Source organism: Diabrotica virgifera, chromosome 5 (genome assembly GCF_917563875.1).
Source record: "Diabrotica virgifera virgifera chromosome 5, PGI_DIABVI_V3a".
NCBI classification, from domain to species: Eukaryota; Metazoa; Arthropoda; class Insecta; order Coleoptera; family Chrysomelidae; genus Diabrotica; species Diabrotica virgifera.
Window position 1 is genome coordinate 192,800,427 of NC_065447.1, and position 21,248 is coordinate 192,821,674.

At 34.3% G+C, this 21,248-nt stretch overlaps 1 protein-coding gene across 1 annotated transcript in view; it reads left to right on the forward strand.

The window, feature by feature from the left end:
- The window catches only part of LOC114338337 (phosphoribosylformylglycinamidine synthase), a 73,608-nt gene that overhangs the window by 23,775 nt on the left and 28,585 nt on the right, over positions 1–21,248 (forward strand). Inside the window, exons 5-8 of the mRNA XM_028288926.2 lie at positions 1,343–1,741; positions 5,791–6,044; positions 19,014–19,380; positions 19,469–19,657. Of these exons, the coding sequence (XP_028144727.1) occupies positions 1,343–1,741; positions 5,791–6,044; positions 19,014–19,380; positions 19,469–19,657 (1,209 nt within the window). The remainder of the gene's footprint in view (positions 1–1,342; positions 1,742–5,790; positions 6,045–19,013; positions 19,381–19,468; positions 19,658–21,248) is intronic.

Here is a 21,248-nt window from a genome sequence, read left to right on the forward strand (position 1 = left end):
TGGTTACCCATATTAAAGGAGGAAGTAAATAGAAAGAAAATACCACAATTAGTAAATCAGTAACATATCGAGTTAGTACATATTTAGTATTTTAGTATTAATTAAAATTTAAAATATCAAGTCAGAATTTGGTATTATTTTTGAGAGTAAACTAAATGTAAACCCAAATACTTACGATGTCGGGATAGTATCACGAGGTTTTTCCTGGTTTTCCCTCGTGATTTACTATGGAATCTCTAACGCGAGAATTTCAGTGCCACCGTTGCATTTGGTTGTCTTTTTAAAGACAGATCACATGCTATGATTTTTTGTGGCGGATATTCTTGAGTTGGGATTGATTTCATGTAATCGAATGAGCTATCTTTTAGTAAAGTCGTCCCAGGAACGCAACTCATCAATATTGGCAATATCATTTTAAAGTCGTCTACTTTAAAATGTATAATACGTGTCTGAATTGCCGATATAAATGAGTCAGATTAAATAAATTATTAGAAGAATTTTTTACTAAGCAACAACATTTTTGTTTATTTAGTATTATTTTGTATTTTGACAACGACACCCGACTTGGGCGTCGAAACGTTAATAAAATCATTTTTAGGTAAAATTGTGGCTTATTTCCCATTTGAATATACTTAATTATAAAAATGCCACAAGAAAATAGCTTCAGAACAACATAAAATTTTTTAATGGTTAGGTAAAGAAAAGGGTCAATACTCACAATCTTATCCTTTTATTACTATGCTAAAATCATAAATAACATACTAGCGTTAAAATTTCTAAATTAGGCAAACGGCAGAATCTAGAGGATTTCTTCTTCATCGAAGCCTACTTATGTCTCTGTCGTTGATACCAACGTGAGAGCGGAGCACAGGATCGGCGTTAATTTTTCTAAACGCCCTGACAAGGGCATGTTCTCGGCGGGCGTGTGGGGGAACTATGTGGCTTAGTGCTATACGTTGGCGTGGCCTTGATTGTGCCTGATATAATACACAAAGCCTGGTTTAGTTGGGCATCAACACGTTTGGTGAGCCATACCGGTGCACAGTACTCCGCAATGGGAGACACGAGTCCCAGCGCTGTCGACCTAAGTGTAGTCGCTGAGGAACCCCATGTGATACCAACTTTTGTAGAATATTATTTCGTGTTCCAAATTTTGCAGTCATCTTTGTAAGATATTCTTTAAGGCTGAGCGTTCTAGCGAGTGTCACACCTAGATATTTTGGGTATTTAGTATGGCTGAGGAGTCAGTCTTCAAAGTGGATTTTTAATTGGTAATTGGCCAATCTGTTGTTTAAAACTGAATTTTTAAAGTAAATACCCTATAAAGTTTTTATATTTTTAGGTGATGCCGAAATGGAAAACAAATTGAACAGAGTCGTACGTGCTTGCTTGGAACTAGGTTCCAAAAACCCTATCGTCAGTATTCATGACCAAGGAGCTGGAGGCAATGGAAATGTTTTGAAAGAATTAGTAGAACCAGTAGGAGGAATTATATACGCCAATAAATTTGATTTAGGTGATCCGACAATAAACGTTCTTGAGTTGTGGGGAGCCGAATATCAAGAAAATAATGCGTTGTTGTGTAAAAAAGAAGATCTGCCTCGTCTTAAGAGTATTTGTGCAAGAGAAAGATGCCCTGTTAACGTTGTAGGTGAAGTAACTGATACAGGAAGAGTAGTTCTGGCTTTAGACGAAAGCAAGGCTGTTACACCGTTTAATTTGGAATTGGAGCATGTATTAGGTAAGAATTATTAAAATTAATTACAAACTCTATAAGGGTTATTTTTCGAGTTTTACAAATTCTATAATCATTTTTAACTATTGAGACACCTTTGTAATCTGAATTTATCCAGATATAAAAAAGCTGAGGGTATTAGTTTTGCTTTTGCCCATCATTCGTGAAAATTTATCACCAAATTTATAGATTAGGATTATATATAGTTCCAAATAAATAAAATAAAATATAATTCTGTCTTCTACAAAGGAAAAATAACATACTTATTACTGTCATCAAAACTTAATAGTAATATTCAAATGATACAATACACAACACAGTGTATACGCCACGTATTCCGGTGGAACGCCACGTCAATACTGCGGCGCCTACCTAGGCAGAGTACCGCCTCAACCCGGTGCATCTCTGCCATTGAGCTATTCCTAATTCAATACGTTAAGAATGACTGATCCTATGATTCTCCTCCTCGTCTTAAATACGCTCTCCATGCCACTTCTCCTTCGGTTTCGTCTAGTGGGGTATGAAGAGGAGATGCGTCAACACGGATACTCCTACGGTCGGCCGGCCGCTCGCCAGCTGTGGCATCATCTCATTACACCATCTTTTCTTTGGAAAACAAAAAAAATGTAGCCATACATTTTTTTGTGCTGTGTATGCTACGCGGCTACACTATGGCTACACTCATCAACGGTGTGGTCTTCGGCGGTTCTTCCTTACTTAGTAAACTGGTCCTGGATGGCTGTCAAGAAAATGCTTCCCTCTGTGGATCTTGGGCGTGGTCCCCTCAAATCCATTGGGACAGTTTGCCAAGGCTTTTCTACAGCAAATGGTTACATTCTTCCTGCTGGCTGCATCTGCGATGGTTTACTCTTAAGGCATATTCTTTTTGTCGATTTTTCTCTTCGCAAACTGGTCTGGGATAATTGTCAAGAAGATGCTTCCCTCTGTAGATCTTGGGCGTGGTCCCCTCGAATCCATTGGGACAGTGTGCCAAAGCTTTTCTACAGCAGATGGTCACATTCTTCTTGCTGGCTTCATCTTCGACGGTTGAAGGTATTTTTTTACACGTCGTGGTCCCATTAACTGTGTTCTGTAGGGGCTTCCTTCTGTATATCTTGGGCGTGATCCCCTCAACTCCATTGGGACAGTGTGCCAAGGCTTTTCTACAGCAGATGGTCGCATCCTTCCTGCTCGTTGCATCAGCGACGTTTATTTTCGCTTCGGATCATTCTCGGGTCGGTTTATTTTCGGTTCCATAAGAATCTAAAAACAAAGAAACTTGATTATCTTTGATCGGGTTCTATATTATATCCACGACATGGACCTGTTACTGAGTCTGTGTCTTTGCCTGTTGTCAATTTGTGACGTAATGGGTAGTTACAAACTGGTAGCTTTTATTGTGCTCGGGCGCCATTTTGTGACGGGTAGCTCTTTCAAGACGACAGGCTCAGTAAAACACAGGTTAAAACAAAGTAAATATATTTAAGATAATTATATACAGTTCCAAATAAATAAAATAAAATATAATTCTATCTTCTGCAAAGGAAAAATAACATTATACTTATTACTGTCATCAAAACTTAATATTAATATTCAAATGATACAATACACAACACAATGTATACAATAGTAATCTCGCTACGCGGAATCAACTTACCTACACATTCAGACCCAGAGAGATCGCATTTCAATTCAATGCGATAACATTAAACAGCGACACATAGTCACCCGTCCATTGTTACTACCGCTCACTGCGGGAACGGTTCCGGTGGAACGCTACGTCAATACTGCGGCGCCTACCTAGGCAGAGTACCACCTCAACCCAATGCATCTCTGCCAGTGAGCTATTCCTAATTCAATACGTTAAGAATGACTGATCCTATGATTCTCCTAATCGTCTTAAATACGCTCTCCGTGCCACTTCCCCTTCGGTTTCGTCTAGTGGGGTATGAAGAGGGGATGCGTCAACACCGATAACATTACAATCTTTGAAGTGTTAATTTCACTTTCTACTTTACCAGTAGAAACTTTGCCTTCCTTCCTATCCATCGCCTTTACTAAACCATCGCGAAGAATAGGAAGGAATGGAGCTGATTCTGGAACAGGTCAAGACTCACCATGGGTTGTAGAGCCAGTGATGATGATGACTTTAACAGTAGATTCAAGATTAATTTCCAAACATTGGGTTTTGTACATAGTTTCTGCAATCACTTATTAACATTTGAAATAGCAATTGGCGAATTTAAGAACCATCGATATTCAAACACCTTGACTACTACATAGGTCTCTTTTTTGGTATTTGCATATTTACAAAAGAATAAATGTGATTTTTACTTCTCTGAACTATTCGGAACACTTTTATCTAAACTGAGTTTTCCACTCGAAACCACACCAAAAACAAACTCGACACATTCGAAAGGAAAGTACTTAGGAGAATACTAGGACCTGTGAGGGAAAACGGAATCTTCAGAAGTCGATACAACAACGAGCTTTATCAACTTTATAAGGAAACGCCCCTGTCAGACTTCATTAGATTACAAAGATTGCAATGGGCCGGACATGTGATAAGAATGGGAGAGGATAGGCTACCAAAACGAGCACTGAATGCTAGAATGCAAGGAAAGAGACCGGTTGGGAAGCCACGAAAGCGCTGGGAAGACACAGTAAACAGCGACGCACAAGCCCTTTTAGGAGTCCGTGTATGGAGAAGAGCAGCCACAGACAGGCAAGGGTGGAGGCAAAAAATAAAGGAGGCCAAGGCTCAATTTGGGCTGTAGTGCCGTAGAAGAAGAAGAAGAGTTTTCCACTCAGCTTCAATGTTTGTAAGACATATATTACAGATTTTTCCTCACTTTGTTTAATTTTTTTAAATTCTTTGACGAGATATGTGGATGTGGATGAGATGTGGATGTAGCAAAGAGTGCTGAAGATCTCATGGGTAGATAGGATAACCAACGTAGAGGTAATGAGACATATGCATAAGCATGAGGAAAGAAAAGGACTTCTGATAATTAAGAGAAGAAAACTGAGATAGGTATAGGGGACATGTGATGAGAGGAGATAAATATCTAATACTCCAGGTCATTACGCAAGGAAAATCAGGGGAAAGATCCATAGGAAGGAGACGTAACTCATGGTTGAATAACCTTAGGTTAGGTTTGGATGTAACAACAACGAATTATGTGGAGCCGCGGCCTCAAAAGTAAAAATCGCTCTTATGATTGCCAACTTTCGAAGCGGAGACGGCACCTAGAGAATAAGAAATTTTTTGGATAGGTACTCTTTCCATCGTTGACATAAAAACTGGTTATATTTGAAATTATACTTTAAAAATATACCCATACCAGTTTAGTTTTCTTTTTGAAATTTTCTATTCCATTTAAGGTCTACTTGGATGCATTTAAATCTTTCTGATATGGACATAATTTGTGATAATAAATATTTTTGATTTTAATTCTTCTTCTAGTGCCGTGTCCACTAATGAAGGTTGGCTATAACCATTGCAAATTCGTCTCTACCTTCTGCTTTTCAGCCAGAATGTTTGTCGTCTACCAGGGCCCCTTTTCCTTTGATTTTACCCTTCATAATAAGCTGTCACAACTCGTACTTGTCATTTCTAAGTATGTGCCCAAATATGCTGTCTTTCGCCTTTTAATCGTGGTCGAAAGTTTTCTGTCTCTTCCCATTCTGTGCAACACCATTTCGTTCGTAATATGATCGGTCCAAGGTATTTTCAAACGTCTCCTCAAAAGCGACATATCAAAAACTTCCAGCTTTCTCATTAAGTCAACATTATCAGTCCAGGCTTGGACACAATAAAGAAGCATATAGTGGATATAACATTTTACCATCCAATATCGGATTTGCAGATTGAGTCTTTGGTTATTCAGAAATTTCCTCATCTTTAAACATGCTGCTCTTGACTGTTATTCTTGTTATAATAAATATTATTATTAAAGTGTGGATATTAAATTATTTGATCATCGAAAGCAACATCTACTTATCCAAAAAGTATTTAACTGTATCTTACATAGTTTAAAATTCGTTTATTTCAGGAAAGATGCCTCAGAAGGTCTTTAAGCTAAACAGGCACAAAGTAGCCAGTAAACCAATAGAATTCCCAAAAGCCCTTTCGATCTACCAATCTCTGCTGAGAGTATTAAGGTTGCCATCTATTGGAAGCAAGCGGTACTTAACAAACAAAGTAGATCGGTGTGTTACAGGTTTGATAGCTCAGCAGCAATGTGTGGGACCACTACATACACCTTTAGCTGATGTTGCTGTTACGGCTCTTTCTCATTTTGGACATGTAAGTGCTTTGGTCTGTTTTTGTGTTATTTAATTAAAGAGTAAAAATATTTCGTATACTTTTGGTAGTCACAATTCAAATAACAAAATTGTTATGGCTTCTATCAGAACTATTCTATTGCAAAATATTCATAATATAAAACGATTCTACATACGCACTTCACCTTCTAGATCATAATCATTATTTTAATAAACAATTTCAAATTCTTTATATTCAAAATAAAGGCCTTAAGCTATCCTTATTAGAATCTATGGAAATTAATAAATTGAAAAATACAGATATAATAATAATTCTGAATGACCAATTTGAGACAAACAGCTGCCAGCTCCCCACTCCTCAACCTATTCAGTTAGAGACTTTAAAACGCAGCATCACATTTGTAATAAATTTTGTGGAAATACTGAAAACAAAAATTTTCAGCGTTTTATTGTTAGATATTAAGAAGAGAACCGACTTCTATATATGCGCTTGAAAAGGCTCACGATATTGAGAAGAAGAAAAATCAGTTCTTACAATTCTGGAGCTGGGGCAGGCATAAGAAGATCGAATATCAATATCTTTGGGTTATACTCCTTCAATTTGTCAAGCCAAAAATATAGCTACAGTCAAGTGCTTTGAGACCAACAATACTCAAGAAAAAAAAATAGAACAAAATTGGGTATTACGACTTACCGTTAGTTCTGGTAGTTGTAATCTTTCACCAGTAACTTAAATCTAATAGAATGCAGCAAAACACTTTCTACTCACATATTCTAACTCATATATCTGAATTGAACTCTAATTCTAATCGAAGTCAATTGATTATTAGGTCTGGATCCCGCGTACCAAAAAGAGTTTATTAATAGCAAGCTGAAAATTTGTAATAGCTTAACGGTGTCTAGTCGGACAAACTTTAATGTATGGGAACACTGGAATAGGGAAAGTTTTAATTGTGGAACGTGATTTTAATTGTGGAACATGCCATCCTGACAAGTTTATGATTGTGAAAACAAGCAGGTTGTTTTTAAGTTTATTCAATAGCCAACGTTATATATATATATATATATATATATATATATATATATATATATATATATATATATATATATATATATATATATATATATATATATATATATATATATATATATATAATATATGAAAAAATAATGTGTGTGTACTTTGTACGCAGGTAAGAAGTTTTTTTTTTTTTTTTTTTTCTTGGAATTTATGGCTTTGGTGAGGACCAATTAGCCAGACTATGTTAGATTGTATAAATAGTGTGTGTAAATTGTTTCATAGTATCAAACTTGAGCATGATGTATTCATTTGTTTTGTTAGTAATATGTAGCATTAGTAAAGTGTAAGGTGTTTAATTTTTTTTTCCTTCCGCGCTAGAGCATCAACCCGGTTCAACGCCGCGGAGGTTTTAGCCCTCTTTGTGTGTATGTTTTTATTTTTTTTTGTTTTCTTTTTTTTGTTTTCTTTTTTTTTGTTTTTTTTTTGTTTTTTTTTTTGTTTTTTTTTTGTTTTTTTTTGTTTTTTTTTTGGTTTTTTTTTAATTTGTCATTTTTTTCACTTGGTTTATTTTTTTTATTATTTTTTTTTATTTTTTTTTGTATTCACCTTTTTTTTTCCTTTAATGCTTTACATTTAGTTTGTTTTGCAGAATTGCTTACAAAATTGGTTAGTAATTTTACAATTTTAGTTTACAGTTTATGATGTGTTGATGAAGTACATAAAGTATATTATTATTTCCTGAAAAAATAATACAATTTAGGTCTATTGGAAGGTTTATCTTGTAGTGAATTAAGTTTTTATATAGATTATTAATGTTTACAATATTTATTGGACATTCAAGTAAAACATGTACCAATGTACCCATTTTACCACAACTACACAGTGGATCGTCTGTAATTTTTATTTTGTGCTTATAATAAGGTGTTAGTGCATGGTTTGCACGTATTCGATTTATTGTGGCGACAAAGTTTCTGTTTGGTATTTTGTGAAACCATGGTTTTCTGGGGATCCTTGGCTGGTGTTTACAAAAGTTTGTTCCAGTTGTTGATGCACTGTATAGGTTTTGCCACATCTCATTTATTTTGTTCCTTTGATTTAAGAATAAATCGGACGGGGGTAGTTTAAGATTTAGTTCTTCTCCTGATGTTGGAGCTGTTTTTGCTAAGGCATCCACCATTTCATTACCTGTTATGCCTGCGTGTCCCTTTACCCATAGATATATGACGACTTTATTCTTGATGTGTATCTCATTATGTAAATACAGGATTTTTGCTTCAATATGATTAACTGATCTATTTATTTTAACATTTTTAAGTTTATCTACTGCACTTTTGCTGTCCGTACATATTATAAATTTGTCGTGGTTAGAGCCGAGTACGTATTTCATAGCTTGCACTATTGCTGTTAGTTCTGCAGTGTATATGGAAGCTTCCTTTGGTAAAATAAATTTTTTGTCAGTATTTTCCTCAAAATGGTAAAAGGAACTGGTATATTCTTTTGACTTTGATCCATCAGTGAATATAGAATCATAGTTTGGCCAGTATTTGTTTTTTGTTTCGTTGAACTTTGTTTGATTGATACTTGCTACTTCTTCACTTTCAAAATAGTAGGTTCTAATTTCACGTGAAAAAATTTGTTCAGGTGAGTAAATTAAAACTGGAGGGAGTTGGTTGGAATAGAGTATATCTGTAATGTCAGCTATTTCTGAGAAAGATTCTACTATGAGGGGGGTTTTCTTGAAGTGCCAGTATCTATGGGTCAAAACTTGAACTGTTAGTGACTGTACACTATTGAGGTAAGAAGTTTTTTTTGAAATGGTTTTTATCATGAATTTTCTGCTCAATAGTTGTCTTCTTAGTTTAAGAGGAGGTTCCACGGCTTCAGCTTGTATAATGTTTATGGGCGTTGACTTAAGATATCCCAGGCAAACTCTTAAGCATTTATTTTGTTGTATCTCGATTTTATTTAGATGTGTATCTGCTGCTGTTCCGTAGAGTTGACTTCCATAATCCATTATTGATCGTACCATTGTTTTGTAGAATAGCAAAGCCGTATTTGGGTCTGCTCCCCACTTTGCTCTACAAAACGCTCTTAGGATATTTATAGAATTGCTTGTTTTTTTGATAATTTGGTGGATACAGTCCTTCCATAATAGTTTTCTATCTAGATGCAGACCAAGATATTTTACAGAGTTACTAATACAGAGTTTATATTTTCCTATTGTTAATTGTCTTTGATAGTTGTTTCTGTTTCTAGAGAAAATACATATATTGGTTTTGGACTCGGATATGGAAAGTCCCATGTTGTCTAGGTATTTTTCGATTTTTATAAATTCAGTGTTGATATTTTCTATACATTTGTCCTCTGATTTGCTACTGGTGTAAATAACAACATCATCAGCGTATTGAATAATTTTAGACTTTTGTGATATAACATTTTCTATATCCATTGTGTACAGGCTGTAGAGGATTGGGCTCAGGATACTACCTTGTGGTAATCCAGATCTACATATTCTTGATTCCGAAATTTCTTGATTTATCTTTAAGGAAACTGATCGATTAGAGTAAGCTGATTTTATGAAGTTGGCAAAGGAGGTTGGTAGACCAATATTGATGAGCTTCTCTTCTAGTATATTTATTTGAACATTATCATATGCTGAAGTTATATCCAAAAATGTGGCCAAAGTGCTGTATTTGTGTGTGAATCCTAGATAGATGTCATTTACTAGTATCGTTAGGGGTTCCAAGGAAGATCTTCCCTTTCTAAAAGCATATTGTGAGTCAGGTAATATTTTTTCATTTTCTAGCCAATATTCAAGCCTGTTCTTTATCATTTTTTCCATGGTTTTAAATATACACGATGATAAAGCTATGGGTCTATATGAATCTGCATTTCCATTCTGTTTTCCAGGTTTTTTGATAGGTACTATGATGTATTCTTTCCACATCGGTGGAAAAGGAATCCTATTTATCCAAATCGAATTGAACAATTCCAACAGGGCTTTCTTATGGTCTAAGGGCATTTTATGCAACATATTATATGAAATGTTATCCGCCCCGGGAGATTTATTATTTGTTGATTTAATGCAATGATCGAGTTCCCATAATTGAAATAACGATTGTAGGAAAGAAGTGTTCCTATTTACAGTAGCTATTTGTTGAGTAATGTTGTTTTCGACCGATGGAGGTGAGATTTTTGTGTGGAATTCGCTTATCCAGTCTTCTTTGGGGTCCATTAGGGGTTTATTCGCTTGTTTTCGGTTTTTATATCGGTTTACTTTGTTCCACACTTCTTTAATTGGTGTATTTTGATTTAGATTTTGGCAGTAATTTATCCAACTTTTTTTCTTAGTTTCTTTAAAAGTTTTTTTAGCTACTGCATCAAGTCTTTTATATTCTGTTAGATTATTAAGATTTGGAGCCTGTGTGTAGGTTAAGAAAGCTTGTTTTCTTGCTTTAGCAGCTATGTTACAGGTTTCGTTGCACCAGTCCTTTGAGCAATGATTTCTATTTTGTGCGTTTGATTTTCGTAACGGAATTGCTTTGTCGGCAGCTTTGTTAATATTGTCGATAATGCCCATTAGTGATGATTTTGGTTCTGTTGCTTCAAGGGTAGCGGTATATACATCCCAATTAGCAGCCTTGAGTCTCCATATATTATGTTTTGTCTGTTTAATTTGCGCAGGTGGGATATTCCTTCCAAATTGTATGTGTATTGGTAAGTGATTAGAGCCATAAGGTTCTTCTAAAGTACACCACGTAATTAGTTGTGTCAGATCCTGTGTACAGAGGGTCAAGTCTACAGCTGACTTCTTATTGTTTGCTAATGTAGGTGATCCGTCGTTTATAATTACTAGGTTGCATTGTTCGATAGCTTCCAAAAGAATCTTGCCATAGATATCGTCATATCCATCGTTCCATGCCAAACTATGTGCGTTAAAGTCGCCCCCAATTATGAATGGTTTTGGAATTTGTTCCAAAAAGTTAATCCACTGTTGTAATGATATTCTAGTTCTCGGTTTAAGGTATACTGAAACAAAGTAAATTTTTTTATGTATATATGGAAAATTTACCGAGATACAAGTATGCTCAAAGTTGATTGTAGTTGGAATTGAGACTTCTTGGTATATTAAGTCTGATTTTAATAAAATGGCAGAGCCGCCGTACCCGTCGTCCCGGTCACAGCGAATATTGTTGAAGCCTTTAAAATTATAGTATTTTTCTGCTTTAAACCATGTTTCCGATAGAAGTGCAACGGAGTAGTTGCCCCTATCTAGCAGATATTCTAAGTTATTTTTATTAGAAACTGCCGAACGGCAGTTCCATTGAAGGATATTTATTGCATGGTTGAGGTCTGAGAATGTGATGACGTGTTTCCATTTATAGTTAATTTGACTAAGTTTTCGAGTTCTTCCTTATTTATGTTTATACTTTTTGTTACTAAAACTTTTGTGACAATTTCTATAACTAATTCTAATATTGAATTTATCATGCTCAAGTCTGAAGGAGATGCAACTGGATTATTATTAATATTTCCCTTATAGTTAATGCTGTCTAATATTCCTCCCGTAGGTAATTGAGATCTAGGGGAAGATATAATTTCATTATGCAAAATTAATGTTGGATCTGGACTATTTGGTCTCTGTCTTTTGAATGTTCGAGAATTTGTACTATTTGAATTATTATTGTAGAATATATTATTAGTTGACATTTTGTTAATTGGATTTGATGGGAATTGGGTGGGTGTATAATTATTGGGATTTAATGGAGGGAACGTTTTGAGGCAGGAGAGGTTTGTAGTTTGTTCCGTATTTATGGATGTTACTTTTGCATAGGAGTTTCTGGGGAACTGTTTGTTTGCGTCTTGATAACTAATATTATTGGAAGACATAGCGTCTTTAATAAGTTTTTGACGCTGAAATTCTTGACACGCGCTTAAATTTGTAGTAAAATGATCCCCCGAACAGTTAAAACATTTTGGAGTGAGATCGGTCTTTTTACAATCTTTTGAGTTGTGGGATTCTTGACATTTATCGCACCTAGACTTGCTCTTACACTGCCCACCTGTATGTCCAAATCGAAGACAATTAAAGCATAATAGCACCTTTTGTTTGTATGGTTCGACTTCCTTTAGTACCTTGTTGATTGTTATATATTTTGGTAGCACTTGTGACTTAAAACTAACTACGCATGTTTTTGTTGGAATGTATTGAGTACCGTTTTCATCTACTTGTCTTCGATTTAATCTTGTGACTTGAAGGACTTCAAATTTACAGTGTAAATCGTACATTTTTATTCTGTTTTTAACATACTCTACTGAAAATTCTGTGGAAATATCTTTTATTACGCCCTGTCTAACTAAAAGAAATTTAGGAATGTATATGTCTAGATTATTTTTTATAAATATTGCTTCATTTTTTTTAGATATGATATAGTTAGCCGATTTATAATCTTGAAATTTTATACGTATTTTATTTCTTCCTACTGCGTCAATGCTTACAATTTTTTCATCAATTTCTTTAAAATTTGTGATAATAATGTCACCTATCCTTAACGCGTTTAATCTGCCTTTAAAATCGGGTGAATTATTTTCTAAATACGCGTAAAAAGGTCCTAGGTCGTTTTGTCGGTAAAGAAATTCCTCCCTTTTTGTTCCTACTTCTTTGTTAATGTTATTTGTTATTGAAGTGTGTACATTAGCAAAGTCATTATCGATAATGGGTTTATTATTAACAAGTTTTGTGGTACTTATCTGTGTAACTGGAACAAGATTTTGGAATCCTAATAGCTCCTCCTTTGAAGATGTTGCATGTTCTGTATCCATTTGGGTTTCTAAAACATTTTTATCGGGGGCGTCGCCCCCGCTAACTGCACTCATAACTTTTTAATGTTTTTATTCCGATTTCGCTTTTTTATTTGGTGTAATTAATTTACTTTTAAAGTTCACAAAATATTTATTTAAATATCTAATTTATAGACACCGGTTTTAAAAAACAAGCTTCTTTCCTACGCACGTCTGACTACCACGACGAATGGAAGCTAAGTGGGGTAAGAAGTTATACTTCTATTACATGATTTCAACGAAATTAATATACTTTAAACAGTTTATTTATATTTTGTTTAAATATTAAACTAATTTTAATACTTACTACTTTTCAAAATTTTTTATTAAAACAGTACCAATAATTAAAAAATAATAAAAAAATAAAAGAATAAAACACACACAAACACATTGAAAAATGCCACAAATGATTTCTGAACAATAATTGTCGGACATTTTTTTAACTAAATACGTATTTTCTGAAAAAAAAAATTATATAATAAATATACTTACAATCATAAAATGTATAAAAAAAATAAAAAAATAAAAGTTTCTATTGGGGTTCGAACCTGCTTATGTTTGCGCAGTTAGTATTGGAATTCATTTATCTTATACTTTTACCCACGGAGGCACATGCATTATGTGGGAAGATCGACGAACTAAAAGGTTTAAACTTTTGACAGTTCTGAATTTAACCAAATTATTTTGATTTTTGTAGAATATTGAAATATTAAAGTACAACAAAACATAGAGTAATAGAACAATATATTAGGTGAATATTGACAGAAATTTTGATGGTAATCAAATTATGTAAATCAAAGCATTACATACTATTTTGGTATGTTCATTTTAAATTTTCCAAATAGGTAGGTACCTATGTAATTTTTTATTAGGATAGGTATTGAAACATTTACAATTATTATTACCTGTCGCTTTTAAAACTATTTAAAAAGTCACTACAATTATAAACTTGCTTTTTTCTCAGCCACCACAACAATAAAAACTAATATACACAACATTTGTTTATCCATAATATCCAACAATTATTGACAGATGATTTTAACACCCAATACGATCCCGTATAACGTTTGAGCGACTAATAAGGTAGCGTCGGTGTACGTATGCGCCAGGGAATGTAAAAATTCACCCTCGTGCCTAAAGTATAACTTCAACTATGTTTGTCCGACAAATATGTTGGGAATTTTAATATGTCCGACACGTAGAACATGCCAAATGACAGGAATTATGTTGTTGATAAATAGCAATCTGATTTTTGCATGAGAGTTTAATGATAGGGTAACAAATCAATTGGAAGTTCTGTCCGACAAAATACATGGGACGTTTTCGTAGTCTGACGTTCGAAACCTGTAACCTGTTCCACAATTAAAACTTGTTCCAGTGTTCCCATACATCAAAGTTTGTCCGACTAGACACCGTTAAGCTATTAACAAATTTTCAGCTTGCTATTAATAAATTTTTTTTTGGTACGCGGGATCCAGGTCTATATGTGTCTTTATATTATGTTTTGATTATTGAATGTTGTTCTGAAGCTATTTTCTTGTGGCATTTTTACAATTGTAACTATTTATAATGGGAAATAAGCCACAATATTATTTAAAAAATGATTTTTATTAACGTTTCGACGCCCAAATTGGGTGCCGTTGTCAAAATACAAAATACTACTAACATAAACAAAAATGTTGTTGCTTAGAAAAAAAAATTCTTCTAATAATTTATTTAATTTGACTCATTTATATCGGCAATTCAGATACATATGATACATTTTAAAGTAGAAGACTTTAAAATGATATTGCCAATATTTATGAGTTGCGTTCCTGGGACGACTTTACTGAAAGATAGTTCATTCAATTACATGAAATCAATCCCAACTCAAGAATATCCGTCACAAAAAAAATCATAGCATGTGATCTGTCTTTAAAAAGACAACCACATGCAACGGTGACATTAAAATTCTCGCGTTAGAGATCTCATAGTAAATCACGAGGGAAAACCAGGAAAAACCTCGTGATACTATCCCGACATCGTAAGTATTTGGTCTTACATTTAATTTACTCTCAAAATTAATATCAAATTCTGACTTTACTATAATTTTGTTTAAATTATAGATAATATCAATAATACATGGATATACAAGGTGTTTCATTAATAATTGTCCATATAGTAACTGGAGAAACCTTAGCACAAAATACGAAGATTTAACCTAAAACACTTAAATAAAATGTCGTCCCTTACTGAGTTACTGGGTGTTTTATCTAAAAATTTAAAAACTATTATTGCCCAGCATTTTAAAACTATTCGACGTATCCTTTTCAGACTTGGCAGAAAGTGCGACTACTACACACCCTACTAAATTATGATAAACAAACGTTTCTAGCTACTACCAGAGGCGTACAACAGGGGATAGTGAATGGTTGACCATTCTCAAATTCTACGCCACTGGAGGAATTACTATTTTAGTGCCTTTTTTAGATTCTACAATACTTTCTACGTAAATAATATACTCTTCCTTGATAACGATAGAGTTATTAGTTTTCGAGATATTTGAAGTTAAATATGAAACGGCACAGTTATTTTGAATAATTTATGATATATGATTCATTTGATTAAAATTTAAAAATTATTTGTACCCAGTACTTTAAAACTATTTGGTGTATCCTTATCATACTTGGCAGAAAGTGTAGGTACGGTACACTCTACTGAATTAAGATAACTAAACGTTTCTAGCTACTACCAGAGGCGTACGACAGGGGATAGTGGCTGGTTGACCCTTCCCAAATTCTACGCCACTGACAAAATTGCTATTTTAGTGTAATTTTTGGATTTTCCAGTACTTTTTATGTAAATAATATACTCTTCATTCGGAACGATAAAATGATTAGTTTTCGAGATATTTGAAATTAAAAATGAAGCGACACAATACATTAATCAAAATAACCGGGTCGTTTCATTTTTAACTTCAAAGATCTCGAAAACTAATGACTTTATCGTTACGAATGAAGAGTATATTATTTTCATAGAAAGTATGGGAGAATCCAATAATTGAACTAAAATGGCAATTCCGCCAGTGGCGTAGAATTTGGAAAGGGTCAAGCATTCACTTTCCCCCGTCGTACGCCTCTGGTAATAGCCAGAAACGTTTGTTTAACATAATTTAGTAATTTGTACAGTACCTATATTTCCTGCCAAGTATGAAAAGGATACGTCGAATAGTTTTAAAATGCTGAGTAAAAATAATTTTTAAATTTTTAGATAAAACACCCTGTAACTCAGTAAGGAACCACATTTTATTTAAGAGTTTTAGGTTAAACCTTCGTATTTTGTTCTAAGGTTTCTCCAGTTACTATATGGACAATTATTAATGAAACACCCTGTATAAGTAATACTAAAATATAAAATATGTACTAACTCGACTATTGACTTACTAATTGTGGTATTTTCTTTCTATTGACTTCCTCTTTCAGTATGGGTATCCACATCCTACTGCATTCCACCGAGGAATTTGCGACACAATTGGTTTCGTTTAGCATAATTAGAGCCGCTTCTTTGATTTTTCTCTTTTTACTATCTGTTTCTTTCAGGACTATACTTGCATCTCTCCACTGAACTGTATGTTCATTATCCCATGCGTGTTGACATATTTGAGATCTATCAAATTCTCTATTTTTAATATAAGATTGATGTTCACTTATTCTAACGTTTAATGGTCTTGATGTTTCACCTATATAAAACTGTTCGCATTCACAAGGTATTTTATAAATACAATTCTTTGTCCTTTCTTGTTCATTGTTAAAGGTAGGGTGTTATTATATTCCTTTTCCATTGTAAATTTTATTGTCTCTTCTTGGTCGTTTATAATATTCAGGAATGTATCCAACAATTCTGATCTATGAGGCCATATTGAAAACACATCATCTACATATCTCCACCATACAGTGGGTTTTAAATTTTGTTTAGAAATGATATTAGTTTCGAAATCCTCCATAAATATATTAGCCAATAATGGAGATAAAGAGGAGCCCATTGCTAGACCAAAATTTTGTTTATAAAATTCATTATTTAGTTGAAAATAGGTATTATTAGTACATAATGTCAATAACTCCATTATAGCTGATACATTTAGTCTTGTCCTAGTTGTCAATGTATCATCATTCTCTAATTTCGTTTTGATTATGTTTAAAGTTTTATCTAATGGCACATTTGTAAATAAACTGTTTATGTCAAAACTTACTAAAATATTATTTGGATTAAACTCAATAGTTGATAATTTGTTTAAAAAATGTTTTGTATTTTTTATAAATGTGTCATCATTATTAGCAAATGGTTTTATAATGTTTAAAAAAAATTTTGATAGTTCACTACAAGGAGAACTGATGGTACTACAAATGGGTCTAAGTGGTATGTTCGCTTTATGAATTTTCGGCACTCCATAAAAATGTGGTGACTTACTGTAATGAGTTGTCATTAATTTTCTTTGATAGTATGTTAGATCATTTTTAAATTTGAATAAAGTTCTATAGATTTCGTTTTCCAGTGTTTTCGTTGAATCCTTCGTTAATTTGGTATAAGGTCCATTTGTAATTAGATCTGTAATTTTGTCCTCAGATTGTATTTTATCATCTTTAATCATCTTTCTGTATTTTTGTATTTTTATTTTGTATTTTGTATCTGTAATTTTGTCCTCATATTGTATTTTACATCTCTAATCATCTTTCAGTAAAGTGTGAGCGGCCGTGGAGTAACGGCATAATCGCTGGCCTCATACGCCAGTATACGTGGGTTCGATCCCTGCCAAAGACAAACCATTTTCATTTCCAATAATGACACGAGCCGTCTCACCGTGCCTCGGAGAGTACGTTAAGCCGTCGGTCCTCCTGGGCTAGTGTACATCGACACTAGTTACTTGAAACAGGGTTAAAGATGTAATTGGCGCTGGAACTATCCGAAAGGATCTCCCCGGCAAAAATGCCATACGATATTATTATTATTATTTCAGTAAAGTCGTCCCAGGAACGCAACTCATAAATATTGGCAATATCATTTTAAAGTCTTTTACTTTAAAATGTATCATATGTATCTGAATTGCCGATATAAATGAGTCAAATTAAATAAATTATTAGAAGAATTTTTTTACTAAGCAACAACATTTTTGTTTATGTTAGTAGTATTTTGTATTTTGACAACGGCACCCGATTTGGGCGTCGAAACGTTAATAAAATTCATTTTTTAATAATATTGTGGCTTATTTCCCATTATAAATAGTTAAAATTGATTATTGAATAAAAACATTTTTTTAAGTTTATTGATTTTGAGTAACGATATACCTAGTTCAACTTGTAAATTTAGTAGTTTCGTTTATGAAATTGTGTGATTGTTTTTTTACAAAAATCCTTTTTATAATCCTTTATAAATCTCAGGTTAAGATTAATTGTTGCCCTTCTTGAAGTTTCTTAGAATTCAGTATTTCTTTTTTCGTTTTGTCCGTCTGTTATCCATCTGTTATTATTGTTCTATTACTCATATTCATACCCCATAATAAAGCTCCCGTGGATGACCAACGAGGCCTTTGGATTATAATTATATACGATTGTACTAATACCACCTGAACTCGTCCTTTTATCGGATTTATACTCAGCCATTGCCACTGCTGCTGCCGCTGCCGGAAATATTGCCCGAAATACGATATCGACGCGAGTGAGGTGTTCACATCAGTTTCTCGCCAATGTCCTCACAACTCATTTACCGAACGACTCTCAAGAATGGAATGTGACGACAGCATCATCTTGCTCCCTTACTCACTTGCCGCTTTGCCAGCGGCAAGTGAGAGAGAGAGTAGTTGAATGTGAATACTTCCTCGCGTTCGCGCTGCCAGTCCTTTGACTTCCATCTCGAAAACCGACTTTTGAGGGAACGCCGTGCAATGGCAGTAGCATGAGCAGCAGCAGCGCGAGTGAGCTATTTACACATTCACGCTGCCCACTTCCCTGCCTAATTCCCTGTCCAACAGGACTGAGTGTAAATGCAGTATAAGAATCTGAAGACCATACAAATAGTTTTGGAAACCTTGATAACTTTCCACAGCAATTTGCGTGTTTTCTTAGAAATTATTTAAACATTTTCTTTTATTTACAGGAAGGTATAGCGTCATCTATTGGAGAGCAACCTATCAAAGGTTTAGTGAACACTGCAGCCGGTGCTAGAATGACGGTAGTCGAAGCTTTAAGCAACCTCGTATTCGCCGGTATCACCAGTTTACGCGACGTCAAATGCAGTGGTAACTGGATGTGGGCTGCCAAGCTCCCTGGCGAAGGAGCAGCTCTGTATGACGCATGCAAAGCTATGTGTGACCTCATGAGCGAGTTAGGAATCGCCATCGATGGTGGAAAGGATTCTTTGAGTATGGCAGCTAGAGTTGGAAAAGACACTGTCAAAGCTCCAGGAACCTTAGTAGTTTCTACTTATGCTCCTTGTCCTGATATTAGAAAAGTTGTGACCCCTGGTAAGTTTTTATTTTGTAATCATACTCAAAAAAACTAGTTTCATTTATTATGGTACACAATATTTCAAACAGATATTTCATTTTCTAGATTTCAAAGCGCCTTCTATGGGAAAAACAGGAACCATTCTGTTCGTAGATCTTTCCCGAAGTGACAGTAGACTTGGTGGTTCGGCATTAGCTCAAGCATTTGGTCAACTTGGAGAGGAATCTCCCGATCTTCATAGCGCTGAAGAATTAGTAAATGCATTTAATGCAACACAACAGTTAATAAAAGATGGTAAGTACAATATTATGAATAATTGTCCAATATTTGAGAGATCTTCTTCTTCTTCTTTTATATAGGCGGTACTGCCTGTTTTTCTTCAACGGTGCCTTTCATTCTGCCCCTAAGTTGTCATTCCATCTTTTCCTTGGGCGTCCTATACTTCTTCTGCCTAACGGTGACTTGTCCCTGGCTATTTTTACTATCCTTGATTCAGACATCCTGCTTATGTGTTCATTCCACTCTTCTTTTTTGTTCTTTACCCAGGTATTTATATTGTCTACCCTACATATACGTCTGATTTCCTCACTTCTTACCCTATCCTGTAGTCCTTTTCTAGCCATCCTTTTTAAGATCTTCATTTCGTTGGTCTCCAAATGTCTTCGTGTTTTGCTTGTATCTGGTCTTGTTTCGGCCGTGTAAGTCATAACTGGCCTAATAACTGACATAATATATTCGGGCCTTTGTTTCCAATCTTAGGTGTTTGTTTTCCAAATTGTGTCGTTTAGGCATCCGGCCGTTCTATTGGCTTTAATTATTTGGTATTTTACCTTTTCTTCGATATTGTTGTCGGCTGATAGATTAATTCCCAGGTATATGAAAGTCATTAATTGTAAATTTGATTGCTTAACTCCAATTTGCGTCTTATTGGTTCTTTGGCTATTACTAAGCTTTTTGTTTTTTGGGCTGATATTTTCATATTCATTTCCTTTGCGTTAATGTTGAATTCATGCAGTAATCTTTGTAGGTCGTCTTCGCACTCTGCTACTAACAGGGTGTCATCAGCGTAACATTTGAGAGTTAAAACATAATTTATTTAATTTCAACATATAATAATATCGTATGGCATTTTGCCGGGGAGATCCTTTCGGACAGTTCCGGCGCCATTTACATCTTTAACCCTGTTTCAAGTAACTAGTGTAGATGTAACACTAGCCCAGGGGACCGGCGGCTTAACGTACTCTCCGAATCAGGGTGAACGGCTCGTATCATTTTTAGAAATGAAAATTGTTGCACATTTAAGGATTAGAGAGAAGAAAAGCTCGACACGTTAAATGCCAAATTAAACAAAATATAAAAATATACTTGGTGCTACTTAACTTTTTGATGTACCTCGGTAGCTCGTAAGTCTTCAGAGACCTAGGGGCGTGGATTCTTAATAGATGTTAAATAAAATTGAAACTCAATTGCTCGGGGGGCGCCATAATTAAAAAAGAAAATATCATTATATTATTATGTTTACTTATAAAAAAATATAAAACTAAGAATGCCGGCTACTTGAAATATCTGTACTTACCGTAGGCTACTTTCATGCGTGATTCCTTTATAAAAAGGATAGAGATTGGTAAAGAAAATCTAATAATTAAACACAATTCTTACTTTATTGAAACACACAAAACTTTAGCAAAGTTGTTAAAAAAAAAGTCTTTAATCATTTTACTAATTGGCGAGAAAACGTAAGAGTTCAACAATTAAAAATAGCGCAAGTACCTTGTTGTGTTCTTTATCCGTGGGTGATCCATAATCCATCCATGCGGCAGTTACGGTGTTAAACATTGTCCTGATGTTATGGTACATTTGTTGTCACGGCACATAACGACACTCA